Raw genomic sequence first — 15108 nt, forward strand, 5'->3', positions numbered from 1 at the left:
CCATCTGGCATCAATTGTGATGGATGGCTCTCGTCTGGGTGAGGCCCTGTATTTTGACAAGCTTCTGGGTTTGACCTTTACTCCTGATCTGAAATGGAACACGTACATCAAGTCTGTTGCCAAGGTCGCTGGAAAGATGGTGGGATCCTTCTACCGCTCCAGAAGATATCTCACTACTGATGCAATTCTCTATCTATATAAAAGCCAAGTACGTCCAAGGATGGAATACTGTTGCCATATCTGGGCAGGAGCTGCTAAAAACAGCCTATCCTGCCTTGACAGAGTACAAAATAGACTTTGTGGCTTAGTGGGGGATGCCCTTTTCTCTACCCTGCAATCTCTCTCCCACAGAAGAGACATTGCGAGCCTATCCTTGTTTTATCGTTATTTCCATGGTAGGTGCTCCTCTGAACTCCAATCTCTGGTCCCCCCTCGGCAATCTTTCACAAAAAACACCTGTCTAGCTGAATCCACTGTGAAAAATTTCCCCCACTCTATATCTGTGCCTAAATCAAAACGCGGATTCCATGAACAAAGCTTCTTTCTTAGAACTGCACGCCTGTGGAACTTTGTTCCATCTGCCTGCTTCCCACCGGACTACAACTTGGATGTCTTCAAGTCCAATGTTAACAAATTCCTAATGAACCCCCCCCCCCTTAAGTAAACACTTCAAATCTCCACACTAACGTAATGTACTTGCAATAACCCTTATCCCCGAGTGGCTTTCGGGCCTTGATAAGTGGTGATCACTGTAAAAAAAAAATAAATAAAAATGCAAGCTGGTTTGACTGCGGGACTGATGTTGGCATCCAACAATCAGCTTCACGCGCCAACACAAACAAATGTAACCACATTCGAGAGCTGCTTATGCTTCCTATCCTCCCCTGAAGAATATATTCTCAAAATTTTAGGAAAATATTTTTTAGGGGAAATTCATACACCTACCATCTTGTGCGATACAATATGTTTGGAAATAAATATGTGCGATTGAAAATTATTGAAATTCTTCCAATATTGTTATCATTATTTATTTTACTACATAGATCGTTTCCATACTCTGCATTGAAATAGCCTTCAAACACAGCCCCTTCACACAATGTTTTAAGCAAACTACAAAATTCTCTTCTAGAAATTTTAATTATGTATTTCTATATGTAAGAATGTCATAATATTAACTAAATTTTGGAGGTTAACTTTTTATCTGTTAACTACATAATTTAATGACATGAGAACACCAGATGAAGATAGTTATATTTAAAGTAAATACAAGAATTCCCCTCTACCTTCGACCTGAATAACTTTAATTACAAAAGGTAGATTTAAAAAAATCTGCTTTGTCAGCAACTTTGGAAAATATTTATTTTAAAAAAGACCTTTATTTAATTTTTAATCTATTAATTAGAATTAGATACTGTCTTGCTCAATAGTTTTTTTTTGTTTGTTTTGTTGCAAAAGATGGCGGATTATACAGTCTTATTTTCATCCCTTTTACAGGTACTGATTATTTAACATGAAACATTTTCCATTTCAAGGTTTTTGGAAATAAAGTTTATGACATTTCTAAAAAAATACTTTTACTCTATGTGTAGTTTTCAGATAAAAACTTACATTAGTTTAAAATAAAAATTTAATTATTTCTTAAATTTACTTGTAAATTAGATATACTAATTCACTTGGGAAAAACTAATTATATTGTTGATTTCATACTTTGATACAAGCGGCCTTGCTTTTGCCATGATGCAGAATAACTTTCTTTTAATCTAAGTAAAATGAATATCATTAAATTCTCATGTTATCAGTTCAGAATTTTTTCTATAAGTTTCGAGTTTAACTTTGTTTCTGTACATCCAAATACATTCGTTGTTGATATTTGGATGATGAAAAATTTACATGGGATTCAGAGGTGAGTGCGGAAACTTTTTGAGTTCCTCATTTTCCTGAGCAACAGGTCCTATTAGTTCTCATCTACAAATTAATATATACTAGCAGGCCGCCCGGCATTGCCCGGCAATAAAATACACTTAATATGATATTTTGATTAATGCAATATTGAACCCAATATACAGTAATGATTTAAAAAGACTTGTGCGCCACCACCAAGAATCGAAACCAAAACATTTAGCTTACGATTTACTTTTTCCTTTGACGTTAAATACCAGAGTTATGAAAACATATTTGCTGCAAGGTTAAAATTAAAACATGAACCAATTGCTATTATGTTACGCATACATATTCATAATGCCGTCGTTCGACCTTCACCTGGCAAATTCCATTTTTTTGTCTTCTAAATTTTCACACCGATTTTCTCCAACTAAAACCCAAATATAAAGTTTTGCATGGGTTTGAATACCCTATATACTAAGTTTCATATCTAGACCAAAAACTGACAGGAATTTGGTGGGCAAAATGTTTTAAACAAATATATATATATATATACACATACACGCATACATAAACACACACATATATATATATATATATATAGAAAGGAGTTTGTATTTACTATAACCGTTTTACGCAAATATTACGCAAGTATAAATCATGTAGAATATCTGCATGAATATAATTATACATAAGTTAACTAAAGATGATCATCCCATAAGAAAACCGAAAAAATTAATATGAAATTAATTAAAATGAATGTTTAAAATATGCAAATTAGTTAGATCTTTTGCAGATGAATGCAATTCCATGATCCGTATGAAACAGTTGTATTTTCTTTTTAAATAAATAGAAAAAAAAAGTGTTTTTAATATGAATATCAAGACATACACACAAAAAACAAAAAAATTTTATAGAAGTTTATTTATATATATATATATATATACCGAAAATAAAAATTGAACAAATTACAATATTTATTAATCCATCAAAAATTCAAACAAGGAACTAAAATAAAGAAAAATTCTTAACCCATGATTTTCAAAAACTATTTTCAGGGGATTAACATTATAAAAAAAATGTATATCTAGTATATTGCGCTTTCTATTGTCTTGATATGCACTAATATAAAGATCATGTTTATATTTGTAATTCTCAGTCACATTGTTTTTTGACCCCCACCGCCACCCCACCAAAAAAAAAAAAAAAAAAAATTAACTAAGTGCATTTTATATCTAGTTTTAGTGTTTTTTTTAACAACTACCAGTAGGATCGGAAAAAAAAAAAAAAAAAAAAAGTTTTTTAACCTCCTCCCCTTCTTTACACTAGTCCCTGGCGACTTGAAGGGAATCTTGTTTGGTTTCTGACTTTAGACACACACTACCACGACTTTAAGGAAATCAAAGAAAACTTTCATTTAATTTCAATATACGACAAACAATCTTACAATGCGAAACACGTAATAAACAATAATAAAAAGCGTGCACCCCGCCCACTCAGTGGCACTTATGATCACATAACAAACGAATTTGGAATTTCCATGAAATCTACCGATATTGTCATTAAAAAATCTCTAGAAACTATTTCTAAACATCTTTTTAATGACAACAAAATGGTACCACTACGTGTACTGTACTAGGTGTATCAGAATTTTTGACACCCCAACACGAAACTGCGAATAAAATATAAAAAACTCGTAATTTCTCTTTTAAAAGTGGGTTGTTTATTTTCTGTATGGAATATACTTCCAAAATAAACTATTAAAGTTGTTTAAAAAATAGAAATATTTTTTATTTAAAAAAACAAAAACAGTGTTTATAAAGTGCCGGCGCGCCTTCATGCAGCCATTTTTTTACGTAATGAAATCAATTAAGTTAATTTTTTTTCAATTTTTAAACTTTTTAAATTTAACCAATAGAAAAATTTTGATAGATTTAAAAATCTATCAAAATTTTTCTATTGGTTAAATTTTTACGATATTTTCAGGGTCAATGTAAAATTTTATGCTCATTCCAATAAACTGAATATAACATTTTAGACAAACGTTTTTTTTTTTTTTAATTCACCCACCCCCATTTTGAAATGTCTATTAAAATTTTAATTAATTTACTCAAAGTTTTATGTATCACAAATTGAGATAAAAGATCAATAAATAATATATTGTAAATTAAAAAAAAAAAAAAAAAGTGTTTTTTGCAAATTTACCTGTAAGGTCCAAAGTGTAAAACCATTTTTTTGTTTTAAAAACCATGTTGATTTTTTTTTTTTTTTTAATTGGAAGTCTATGTTCTGCTTATATTGTCCAGTAAGTATTGGATACTGACGACAATTTTTTCTATTTCAATGTTTTCTTTTTTTAGATACATAAAAAAAAAATTCATTCGATAAAGTAGAATTAAAATATATTAAATAAAAAATTTATGTACTCCTTTGAGAAAAGAAAAAAAAATTCTTCGACTTTTGTTTTTTTTAAAGGTAAAATCTTATAAGTAAAATTTGACTAGTTTTCAACTATGGGAACATTTCTTCACGCACAAGGCTAGACGGCTAACGCAAACGTGTGGTTTTTACTTCATTCTGTCCATCCGTAGTTCTAAACAAGAACAAACCAGTACTTCCGGTGTTTCGATAAGAATGTAAAACTGCTTATGTAATGGCGCCTTTTTCAAATAGTTGTTTAAAAAATTCTTTTATTTAAAAAAAAAAATAAATGGAATTTAAAATATAAATATGGATAAATTCTTAACAATGAAGAATGGAACTACACATTGAATAGTATTTTTATAGGTAAGTGATTTTTTGGAATTTATATAGATTTTTTATAATCGAAGTAAAATTTCGTTGATTTTCTTCAAATCTTTTTTAAAGAAAACCGATTTAAAATAACAAATATTGCATAATTTGCTATTAAACCTGTTATTTTTTTTAAATTTTGGTCTTTGCTCCTTTAATTGAAAAAAAAAAAAAAATAGGGTTTGAATTACATTTTTCAAGTAGTTATAAGCTTGTAAAGATAGGAGGTCGAATTATTCAATTTTTTTCACGCATTCTTAAGGTCGATTTCTGACACTGCTAGTACTGTACTAGTCTTCCCACGAGGACAAAGTTAAGGTCATTTTTTGGTAAAACTAGTGGAAAACGCTGTTTTACGTTCATTTTAACAATAGAACGGAAATTTAAATTTCGTTTTGTTTTAATTTTTTTTTTTTTTTTTTTTTAATTGGCTTTCGAAATAAATACCTCCTCATGTTAAGAACAGCTTTCAGAATAGACATCTCTCCATGTTAAGAACGGCTTTCGGAATAGACACCGCTAACCTTGTCAGCATACACGAATGTCGAATGTCATGTTAGGCGCATGCGTAATTTGAAAAAAAAATTCAGCTCCCCAAAAAGTAGGTGCTCTGGATTGGGACTGCAACAAAGTCGGATCAGTAAATTGCTAATAATTAGTGTACTCATTCATTCAACTTTGGAGGGACCAACTTTGGAGGGATCAACTTTGGAGGGAACAAAATACAAACCAAATTCAAACCACGGTACTTGTACAGTTTAATCAAGACATTCAAAAATGAAAATATCGAAAAAAGGTTATATTGTACGTATCCGTTTTGGACTGAAAATCTCCGAAAAAAATTTTTCATTTAATTTGATCGAGTAGTTTTTATTTTACAGCAGAAAAACACGTTTTTATTAGTGCACATTGAAGTCAGCCATTATGAAATTTGTTGACCACGCCACGGGGAGATAACTTCAGTTAAAGCGCCGATACTCCTTCCCCATCTTTAATACTAGCTTTTCTTCCTTAAAATCGAACCTTTTGCGCTGTAAAATAAAAACAAACTACTTGATGAAATTAAGTGCAATTTTTTTTCAGAGAACTTCGTTCCATAACGAATACGTACAATATAACCTTTTTTCGATATTTCCATTTTTTTATGTCTTGATTAAACTGTATAAGTGCCTAAGCAACAAATATTAATTTTTAATAACCTGGAGTTTTTGTTTTTTTTCTTTCTTAAACTGTATTTCAAATCATTTTTTTCAAGTTTTTACATCCCAATTGTACTTTTTAATATATTTATATATATTTTTTGTACTAGTGCACTTATTGATCCGTGCTGAAATAACGTTATTATTTAAAAGCCATCCTTAACATGGGGTGGGGGGTGTTTTGTACCTATTCTATACTTTAACCTTACAATTGAATTAAAAAAGCATAAAACTTTAATTAAACTCGGAAATACGATTTAAAAAATAGCGCGGATCAGTAAGTGCACTAGCACCATATTTTTTTTTTTTTTTTTAAATGTAAGATTTGAGTGTGATAATTTCTTCAGGCTCCAAAGTAGAACATTAACAAGCATGACCATCATTCACAACATGATCGCAAAATCCATCATTCACAACATTATGGTCGTAAACGTGGAGTCAGTAATAAGAAAACGTGTCTTTGAATGCGTGTTTTGTTTTTAAATTTAATTGTAATTTATGGCTTGACTAAAATTAATTAACAAAAAATGGTAACAAAAGATTGTCACATAAAATAAGACTATATTTTAAAGAACTCCATTGCTCTAATTTGCTGCAGATGGGTGTGGCCACCTACAGAAACCAAAGTCAAATAATTCAGAAATCGCACGCTAAAAAAAAAAAAAAGTAGAAGAGGTAGAGGTTAATACAGTTTGCTTGAACATTTATCAAAATAGTTTTATGCGAGGCTTATGAAACGAGATTTTGAATACTAAAATAAAAGTTACACCACATTTAACTTTTTTCTTTTCTAAACGTCTGTTATTTTTAGTGTTGAACAAGGTAGTTGTTTACTGTTTTCTTAAGTCTTAATGTTAATTGAAAGGTTTATTTGTAAAGGGTTGATTAAATCAAATAATTTAATGTTATTTCTAATTCTTTCTGATATTATTCATCGGCATTCTACAAGAATGATTAACGGCTAATGTAACTAAAGAATTTAATTGTGAATGTTATGATGGTAAATGGCGAAGTCACACAGTCACACACACAGTTCAATGAAAAATTCTAAGCAGAAAAAATCATTCTTAGATTCTAAAAATATCTTAGCCACCAAATTGACTTAAAATTAAATGTCGAAATAGATTAAAATTATTTGGGTACTCATGCAGAATACGGACCGTGCTGAAATAACGTTATGTAGAAACCCGTTTTAATATGGGGAGGAGGAAGTTTTGCAACTATTCTGTACTTTCACCTAACAATTTAATAAACAAAAGATACCATAAAAATTGAATTTAACTTTTTAAAAAATCATATCTAAATATAGCACGGTCTGTATTCTGCATAATTATCATTTTTAATTAAAATCTAGCATCGATTAAAATTGGCGTATCAAAAAACGTTAAAAAGACTTGTTGCTTTTTGTTTTGTTTTTATATAGAGAAAAAGTATACGGCTGTTTTGTGGAGCGAACATTTCTTGGCCAAGATCAAAGTGTAGTATGTTCTTCAGATGCTGCTGGCTGCACTTCAATTTCTTGTTCTCTTTCGGTGGAAGGGAGCACTGGCCACTGCGCACTGGAGCAGTCCTTCACGACTGAGACAATTTTTTATTTTTGTACCTTTTCTCCACGTTAAAAAACGACCCTGGTGTCTAACTGTACCGTGGGGAGGCATTGTAAATAGGTACAATAACTAATATTCTTCCATAAATTGTTTTCAGTTTAAATTTGTGTAAGTTTGAATAAAGCAGGGGAAGATGCTAAATTAAACCAACTAGTCCAAAATATGACAATAATAGGGAATTTAATTATAAAGATGTGCAGATTGACTTATTAAGGCAGTTTACAATTATTTGGCGTGTGTGATATTTATTGGCATCTCCATCAAAACTACATGTGATACATCGTAGAATTGAAAAGTGCGAAGTGCCCCCCACACACACAAAAATCTGGGAACATTCTGAAAAAAATTCAAACCGGTCGGCATTCCCTTGTGAGGGCACCTCACGCGACAGGTAATGACAATGCGAAGTTTCAAAGCAAATTTTAACTAATTTCGTTTGTGTTAGCTTTGGAGATCAACAAAAAAGTGATGTATAGTTTGAGAAATGTTTTCCCCATACACTTTTTTTTTTACGGTTAGGTGTAAATTTACATACCTTCATAAAAAAAGACATTCTGGGTGAGAGAAAATTTATTCATATACGAAATAAGAAACTATTATAGATTAACACTGACAACCACAAAAAAGTCAAAATACATTTTGTAATATTGGCAATTTACTGTCAACATCCACAAGATTGTGTTTATATAATAAAATCAGATTCCTCAAATTAAAAAACAAACTACTTTTTACATAATTTAAATAAGGATACTGGAAATAATCCTCAATGTTCTAATGAATGTAGGGCATTTCATGTGCCCACCCTAAGAAAGTAGAAAAAAAAATCCATTTTCTTTCCACACCCTTATTTTGGGAAGAATTGCAAATATGGATACTGAATTGTGACACAATTTTAATCTGTTGATATTTTACAAAACGGAAATCTGTTGGTTAACAAGTGCAAGTGGGTTTATAGTAGAGAGAAAAAGAAAAAAAACGAAAAAAAAAAAAAAAAACGAAAAGACAACCAAAACCCCATCATTGATTATTTTTGTGGTTTTAGTTTTTGAATACCTTTCTTGTTTTATGGGTTTTTTTTTGGGGGGGGGGGTTAACTGATTTTTTGTTATCATAAGAGGTATTATTATTATTAAGGTATTTATGACATTTCTGGAAACGTTTATAGACACTTAAATAGTAAACAAAACCGATTTTTATTTAATTTAGTAAAATTATCCGCGCGATTAGTGTATAGTTTGTTGTGCCCCCCCACCACCACCCGGGTTCCATAGAACCATCTCAAAACAAGAAGTGTGCCTAAGATTACAAAGCTAGATAAAACCGCAAAATCTAAAGAATGAATGCTACACTTTGGATAAATAACCTTAAATATGTTTCTAATTAATTAAGGAGATTTCCAGCTAACTAATAATCCAAGTTTCGGAGTAAAACATTTAAAAACACAAGATGGGTAGTGTTAAACTAAAAACGTTTCGAGGAATAGGTGTTCGCCTTCCATAGTATCCGATGCATGCAGTGAAGCAAATAAATACAACATATCAAGTATATGTCATGTTATGATGGAAGAAAAAGACAGGTGTATTAAGTTGTTTTTACCCGAAATGACGAGGGCCTCGTCAGGACCTGCCGTATGAATATTGCCCATGTTAGTAAATAGTCCTTCTTCCTCCTTGTGCTCGCTAATGATTATTTCTTTCCCTCCTGAAGCATCACGGGAAACGATATCCGCATCACGAGAGTTAACGAACCAAAGAAGAAAAAAAAACATATTTATTTTTGCAAAAATCTTGTATTATCGTACATTAAGTTTAATTCTAATAATATGAGTACTTTTATTTGACATTTTTAAAAAAAATATATCACAATTTTTAATTATTCATTATTATCACAACGAGATTTTGCGAGAACAAGCGTTTCGTTCACGTTACCAGCAGGAGGAGCAAGTCGACTGGTTTTCAAAAAATAAAAAAATTAAAAAAAAAGAAAAACCAAAGAAAATATTTCCTTCTTATCGTTTATACTCGGAACGTCCTGGTCTTTTTTTTTTTTAACAACAAAAAAGAAAACATTTTATTTACCACACACATACGCTTCTTAAGGTAGGTAACAATCTTTTTCTACTTCGTATTATAGATACAATCTTCTTGTTTTTTTATCTTTTTAATGTGTTATCTTGTTCATAATTATTTAATAGGTAGGCCCGACTTTTTCATGATTCTTTCTTTCTGCCAACCAGCAACAACTAGGCATTTTTTTCTCGTTTTTAAGTAAATTTTGTCATTTTTATGAATTAAATATGTTTACTTGCCTTTTTTGTTTTTTTTATTTGTAATATTTTATATACTAAATTAATAAATCAGCCTTTCTAACTTCCACTTTGTTAAAAGTTTATTCTTTCCTCTAAAATTATAACCCTATAATGTCTTTATTCCGTATTTTCAATTTAATGTTAAACTATATTATCTTCTATGTCCAATATATGTTTGTTTCTTAAACTTTATTTTGCGATTTTATTTCTTAAATCTTAGAAAGGTGCTCACGTAATGTTTGCAAAATGATTTTGTAATTCTAAATTAACATGAAAAAAATAACATCACTCTTTATATGAACAAAGTGAATCTTATGACGTCTTCGAATATTTCTTTACGTACTTTGAAAGAACTCTAAATGAAAAAGTGTAACGTGACCCAATTTTTAAACTACGGAAGCCCTGAGCTGACACAACTGACCAATTGAATTCGTAACTTATCATATGGTTAACTATATTTTTATAACACTGTAGCGATTGATCGTTCTCAGCTGTTTATATAATCCAGTAATAACATTTTTTTTTTTTTTAGCTAATTGTATGATTAACAACTTACCCAATTTTGTGTATTCAAAAAGATATATCCAGTGGTGTAAGTTTATATATATATATTGCCAGTTTGAATATTTTCTATTTTTATTAACACTGAAGTTTATAAAACTGGAACTTTTTTTTTTTTTTTTTTTTTTTTTTTTTTTTGCGATTTTGGCGACATAAATTATTTTAAAGAAAAAGTTTGGATTTAGTGAAAATGCAATTGGACTATACCCCTTTGTGAAGTATTTGCGTTAAAAATAATATATAATAGAATTTATGACCGTTTTAAATTCTGTAATTATTTGTTGTCAGTAAAGTAACTTAGGCGACAAACATCTTGTTTACTGATAGCAAGTAGATAGCCAACTCCTTCTTTTATTCGCAACCAATAATTAAACGTTGTTTCTAATTAAATATATACCTTTTTTTTTATGAAACTGACACAAAATGGGTTTGACTAATTTGTTAATTGTATTTCCTTTTAAATAATTGTCCCTAAGAAGTTACATTGTTCGTTTTCTGTTGTCTTTTTTTAAAAGTTACTCGTTTGAGATCCCATACTTCAGCAAATGGGGCGCGTCGCGCTTTTTCCTTCTGTAGGGAAATCCTCAAACCAAGTTCGTACCCCCCCCCCCTCTCTTATTTTTCTTTATTTCTTGGATTTAATTATGTCTTTATTAGTTTCTATTTATTATTATTTTTTTTTTCAATCTAAACTTAGAGAAAACTCCTTTATGAACTTGGAATACTATTTTCAATTTAGTTTCTCTTCGAGTGTCCCATAGTTGCACCTAATTTTACTGATCGTCATCCTTGTATTTCTTCACATGACATCATTTTTAGCTTTTTTTTAATTTTTTTTTAGAAATATACTTTTTTCTCAATATTTTTCAGTATTTATTGAAAAGATCAAATGATTTATTTTTAAATATTTCTTTTTAAATTGAATAATGAAAATATGTATGCAATGGCTTGAGTTTCATTTAATTTCCAAATAATTTCAATTTTATTATGGTCATGGTTGAAATAAACTAACAATGTTGGTTTTATTGTAATTTTGTAGTAATTTTGGTGCTTATATATTTTTGGTACCGCGCTATTAAATTTTTTTTTTTTCAATTTAAATTAAAGTTTCACGATTTATTAAATTGTACGGTGGAAGCACAGAATAGTTAAGAAACGCTCTCCCTTCCCCATGTTAAGAATGGTTTTCGAAATGTTATTTCAGCGCGGTATCAAAAATACATAAATACCGTAATTTTTTTTTTATTGTAAACAAAACAAAAATATGCTAACCTTTTTTATTTTTTAAATATTCATTTTGGAAAGGTTTGATAGGTTAAGATTTTTATTTTAATATTTACTTTTAAATAAATTCAAGATTATTGATATGTTGTGTCTAATTAATTGACAATGAAGAGTCAAATGATTTTTTTTTTCTAAAATCTTACACCGGCTATAATGTAAGTGTCTGGTTTACAATGAACGTAAATACAGTGTATGTTAAACAAAGTCGATTGTGTGTGTGTGTTTAATATACACACACACACAATCGATTTTGTTTTAATCTTTTTTTTTTTTTTTTTTTTTCTTAATTAGTTTCCAACTTAATTTTAGTTTTGATTCATCTTATTTTTCTTTTGGTACTTGTACAGTTTAATCAAGGCATTAAAAAAGAAAATATTGAAAATTTATTGTACGTATCGTTAGGGAATAAAGTTTTCATACAAAAAAAAAAATCACTTAAAGTTTTTTTGTTTTTTTTTTTAGCTGAAAGACAAATTTTAATCAGATCGATCGTATCGTCGCCATTTGCCTATTTCCTCCTATTATTAGGAGGGTGCCTTTAGACAGTAGTGATTTGATTAACAAAGGACAAAATGAAAAAGGGGTCAAAAAGGGCATAGAAACTTTAACATGAGTGAAAAAACTAAAATATTTATTAAGGTATTTTTTCTGCCCAAGTTTCAAAATCTCGTAAAATTTTGACAAACTTTAAAGCAGTGATTGGAGTTATCTCCCCTGGCGCCCTCTCATCTGCGAAAAACAAGATGGCCGCGACACGGTCGATTTAATTAAAGTTTCGTTTCCCGGTACTTGTACAGTTTAATCTTGATTAAACTGTACAAGCACCGATTTTCCGATGTAAAAAAAAAAATAAAAATAAAACTACTTCATCAAATTAAGTGATTTTTTTTTTGTATGAAAACTTTATTCCATAACGAGTACGTAAAATAACTTTTTTAAACTGTACAAGTACCTAGAAGGGTTTAATCCAATTTTAGCGTTACAAATTCCAGAGAATTTTTTTGAAGATCGGCACATTGCTAAACGAATTATTTTGCGCTAAATAGTAGTTTTTGTTTAAAAAAAAAATAACCATTGTAAGCATAGAACATATCGAAGCCGGTGATTTTGTTTACTTTATCGCCATCATCTAAATTGAAAATAAAAATGTCCGCTTCTTGTCTTCTTCATAAAAGCATCTTTTAATCTGATTGGTCAATTTTTTTCTTCGAGAGTGACCTACCCTTTTTTTTTTTTTTTTTTTTTAGGGGGATTTTCACTTTAAAATAAAGTAAAACAAATGAGACAATTATTGAACAAGATTTAGTTTTCCTTCAATGTGCATTAATATTACGCTTTTCTCGAAATTTTTTTTTTTACCGAATTCGTACAAATGTAAAATGTTTAATGTTTATTTTATTTTGTTCAAATCTTGTTTAATAATTTTTTTTCGTTTATTTTATTTTATTTTATTTTAAATAAAAGGAAAATTCCACAACCACCCCCAATTGGAGAGGAAAAAAACAAATCCTGTTGAATAATTTTTTCGTTTAAGTGAAAATCCGTCTCACCCCCACCCCACAAAAAGAACAAAAGTCAAAATGGAATCCGTGCTATTTTTAAATATTATTTTCAAGTTTAATGAAAGTTTTACGATAACTGCGTTATTTCTTATTTAAAAATAAAAAAAACTTTCAAGTTACTTTTTTTTGTGGGGTGGGGTAACAAACAAACAAAATGAAAACATGAGCAAAAATCTGAAGCTCACAGTATTAATGCTGGAGTCCCTCAGGGGTCCATCCTGAGCCCAACTCTTTTCCCGATCTAGATGAATGATCTTCCAATTATTATTCGTAGATATTTATGCTGATGACACTACTAAGTTCTCTCCGATTCTCTCTCCTGATCTCGAGCGCGTGGTTCAGTGGGGGAAGATGTGGCTGGTTACCTTTAATGCATCCAAAACCAAACTCCTATTCTTACATCATCAACGTTCTGATCCCCATCTGGCATCAACTGAAATGAATGGCTCTCGTCTTGAGGAAGCCGTATGTTTTGACAAGCTTCTGGGCTTGACCTTTACTCCTGATCTTAAATAGAACACGTACATCAAATCTGTTGCTTGGTGGTATCCTTCTATCAATCCAGTAGATATCTCACTGCTGATACAATTCTCTATCTATATAAGAGCCAGGTACGTCCAAGAATAGAGTACTGTTGCCACATCTGGGTAGGAGCTGCTAGAAAGGACTTGTCCTGCCTTGATAGTTCAAAATAGACTTCGTAATCTCGTAGATGTTCTTTTTCTCTTTGCTGCAATCTCTATCTCGCAGAAGAGATGTTGCAAGTTTGTGTCTGCTTTATCGTTATTTTCATGGCAAATGCTCGACTGAGCTTCAATCTATGGTCCCCCCTCGCCAAACTTTCACAAGAAACACTATCAATAATTCCCCCCACTCTCTATCTGTGCCTAAACCTAAACGTAGATTCCATGAACAAAGCTTCTTTTTTAGAACTGCACGCCTGTGGAATTGTCTTCCGTATTCCTGCTTTCCAGCTGATTACAATATTGTTGTCTTCAAGTCCAACGTAAACAAGTTCTTGATGAGCCGTTCCACTTAACAAATTTACCAAATTTACATTACTAACGATTACTATATTGTCCAATTGACTACTGTACACTCTTAACCCTTATCCTCGAATGGTCTCTGGGCCTTGATAAGTGGTTATGCCTATGTAAAAAAAAAAAAAAAAAAAATTGGTGCTTATGCACTTATGTTACTGTTACCTGTCCTTATTAAATTGGTTGGTGAAAGTACCCATGTTATTTTTAAATAGTATTTTCAAGTTTAAATAAAGTTTTACGATGCCTGTTTTCACGGGGGTGGGGGTGGGTAGGATTTAACAAACAAAATGAAAACAAAAAAAAATGGTGCAGCGCTGCAGCATGGAATCCATTTTGACTTTCACCAATTTTCCTGTTAATAATTACATAAACTCCGGCAAAAAAAAAATATCCCCCCCCCCCAAAAAAAAATCATGTGTAAAGTTCAAGCAAAAATGAATAAAACAAACTGGTCACACACTCAAAAATTCTTTCCTTGTAAGAATAATCAATGTATTTCGCTAGTAGGGTAGCACTCGTGTACGTTGGCTGAATATTTTATAAAACAACTTTGTATTCGCTGAAACGATAACGTATGTAAAACGATTGCAATGTTATAACCGTATGTGAAAATTTGAGAAATTCTATTCATCTGAATATGGCAACATTTAGTGTTTTTTTTTTGTATGTGTGTAAAATAATTGAAACTATTGTTTGAATAAATAGCACATTCCAATCATTAGTCACATGCTTTTGTTCAAACATACTTGTAAAATGACAGTTTAGTGATACTTTTTCAATTGAAAAGTTAACTTTGTTTAAATTGAATTGAAATTCAAACTATTTGAATAGACTTTGATATAGGACCAAGGTGTAGTATCTGTTCTGTTG

General features: G+C 30.5%; 2 protein-coding genes across 3 annotated transcripts in view; one reads left to right on the forward strand and one right to left on the reverse strand.

Moving 5' to 3' along the window:
* The window catches only part of LOC145291301 (flotillin-2-like), a 113807-nt gene extending 104575 nt beyond the window's left edge, over window positions 1-9232 (reverse strand). The window contains exon 1 of the mRNA XM_080136992.1: window positions 9077-9232. Within this exon, the coding sequence (XP_079993118.1) occupies window positions 9077-9125 (49 nt within the window). The 5' untranslated portion in view covers window positions 9126-9232. The remainder of the gene's footprint in view (window positions 1-9076) is intronic.
* A 150-nt stretch (window positions 9233-9382) lies between these two features.
* The window catches only part of LOC145291305 (serine/threonine-protein phosphatase 4 catalytic subunit), a 33675-nt gene continuing 27949 nt past the window's right edge, over window positions 9383-15108 (forward strand). Inside the window, exon 1 of one of the 2 annotated variants that reach the window (XM_080137007.1) lies at window positions 9383-9579. The gene's annotated coding sequence lies outside the window, so the exon portion shown is untranslated. Of the gene's footprint in view, window positions 9580-10325; window positions 10381-15108 lie in introns of those variants that run through there. The other variant, XM_080137017.1, reaches the window with a different exon arrangement.

The sequence above is a fragment of the Euprymna scolopes genome, chromosome 2 (genome assembly GCF_053919585.1).
Source record: "Euprymna scolopes isolate OS-2025 chromosome 2, ASM5391958v1, whole genome shotgun sequence".
Classification (NCBI taxonomy): domain Eukaryota; kingdom Metazoa; phylum Mollusca; class Cephalopoda; order Sepiida; family Sepiolidae; genus Euprymna; species Euprymna scolopes.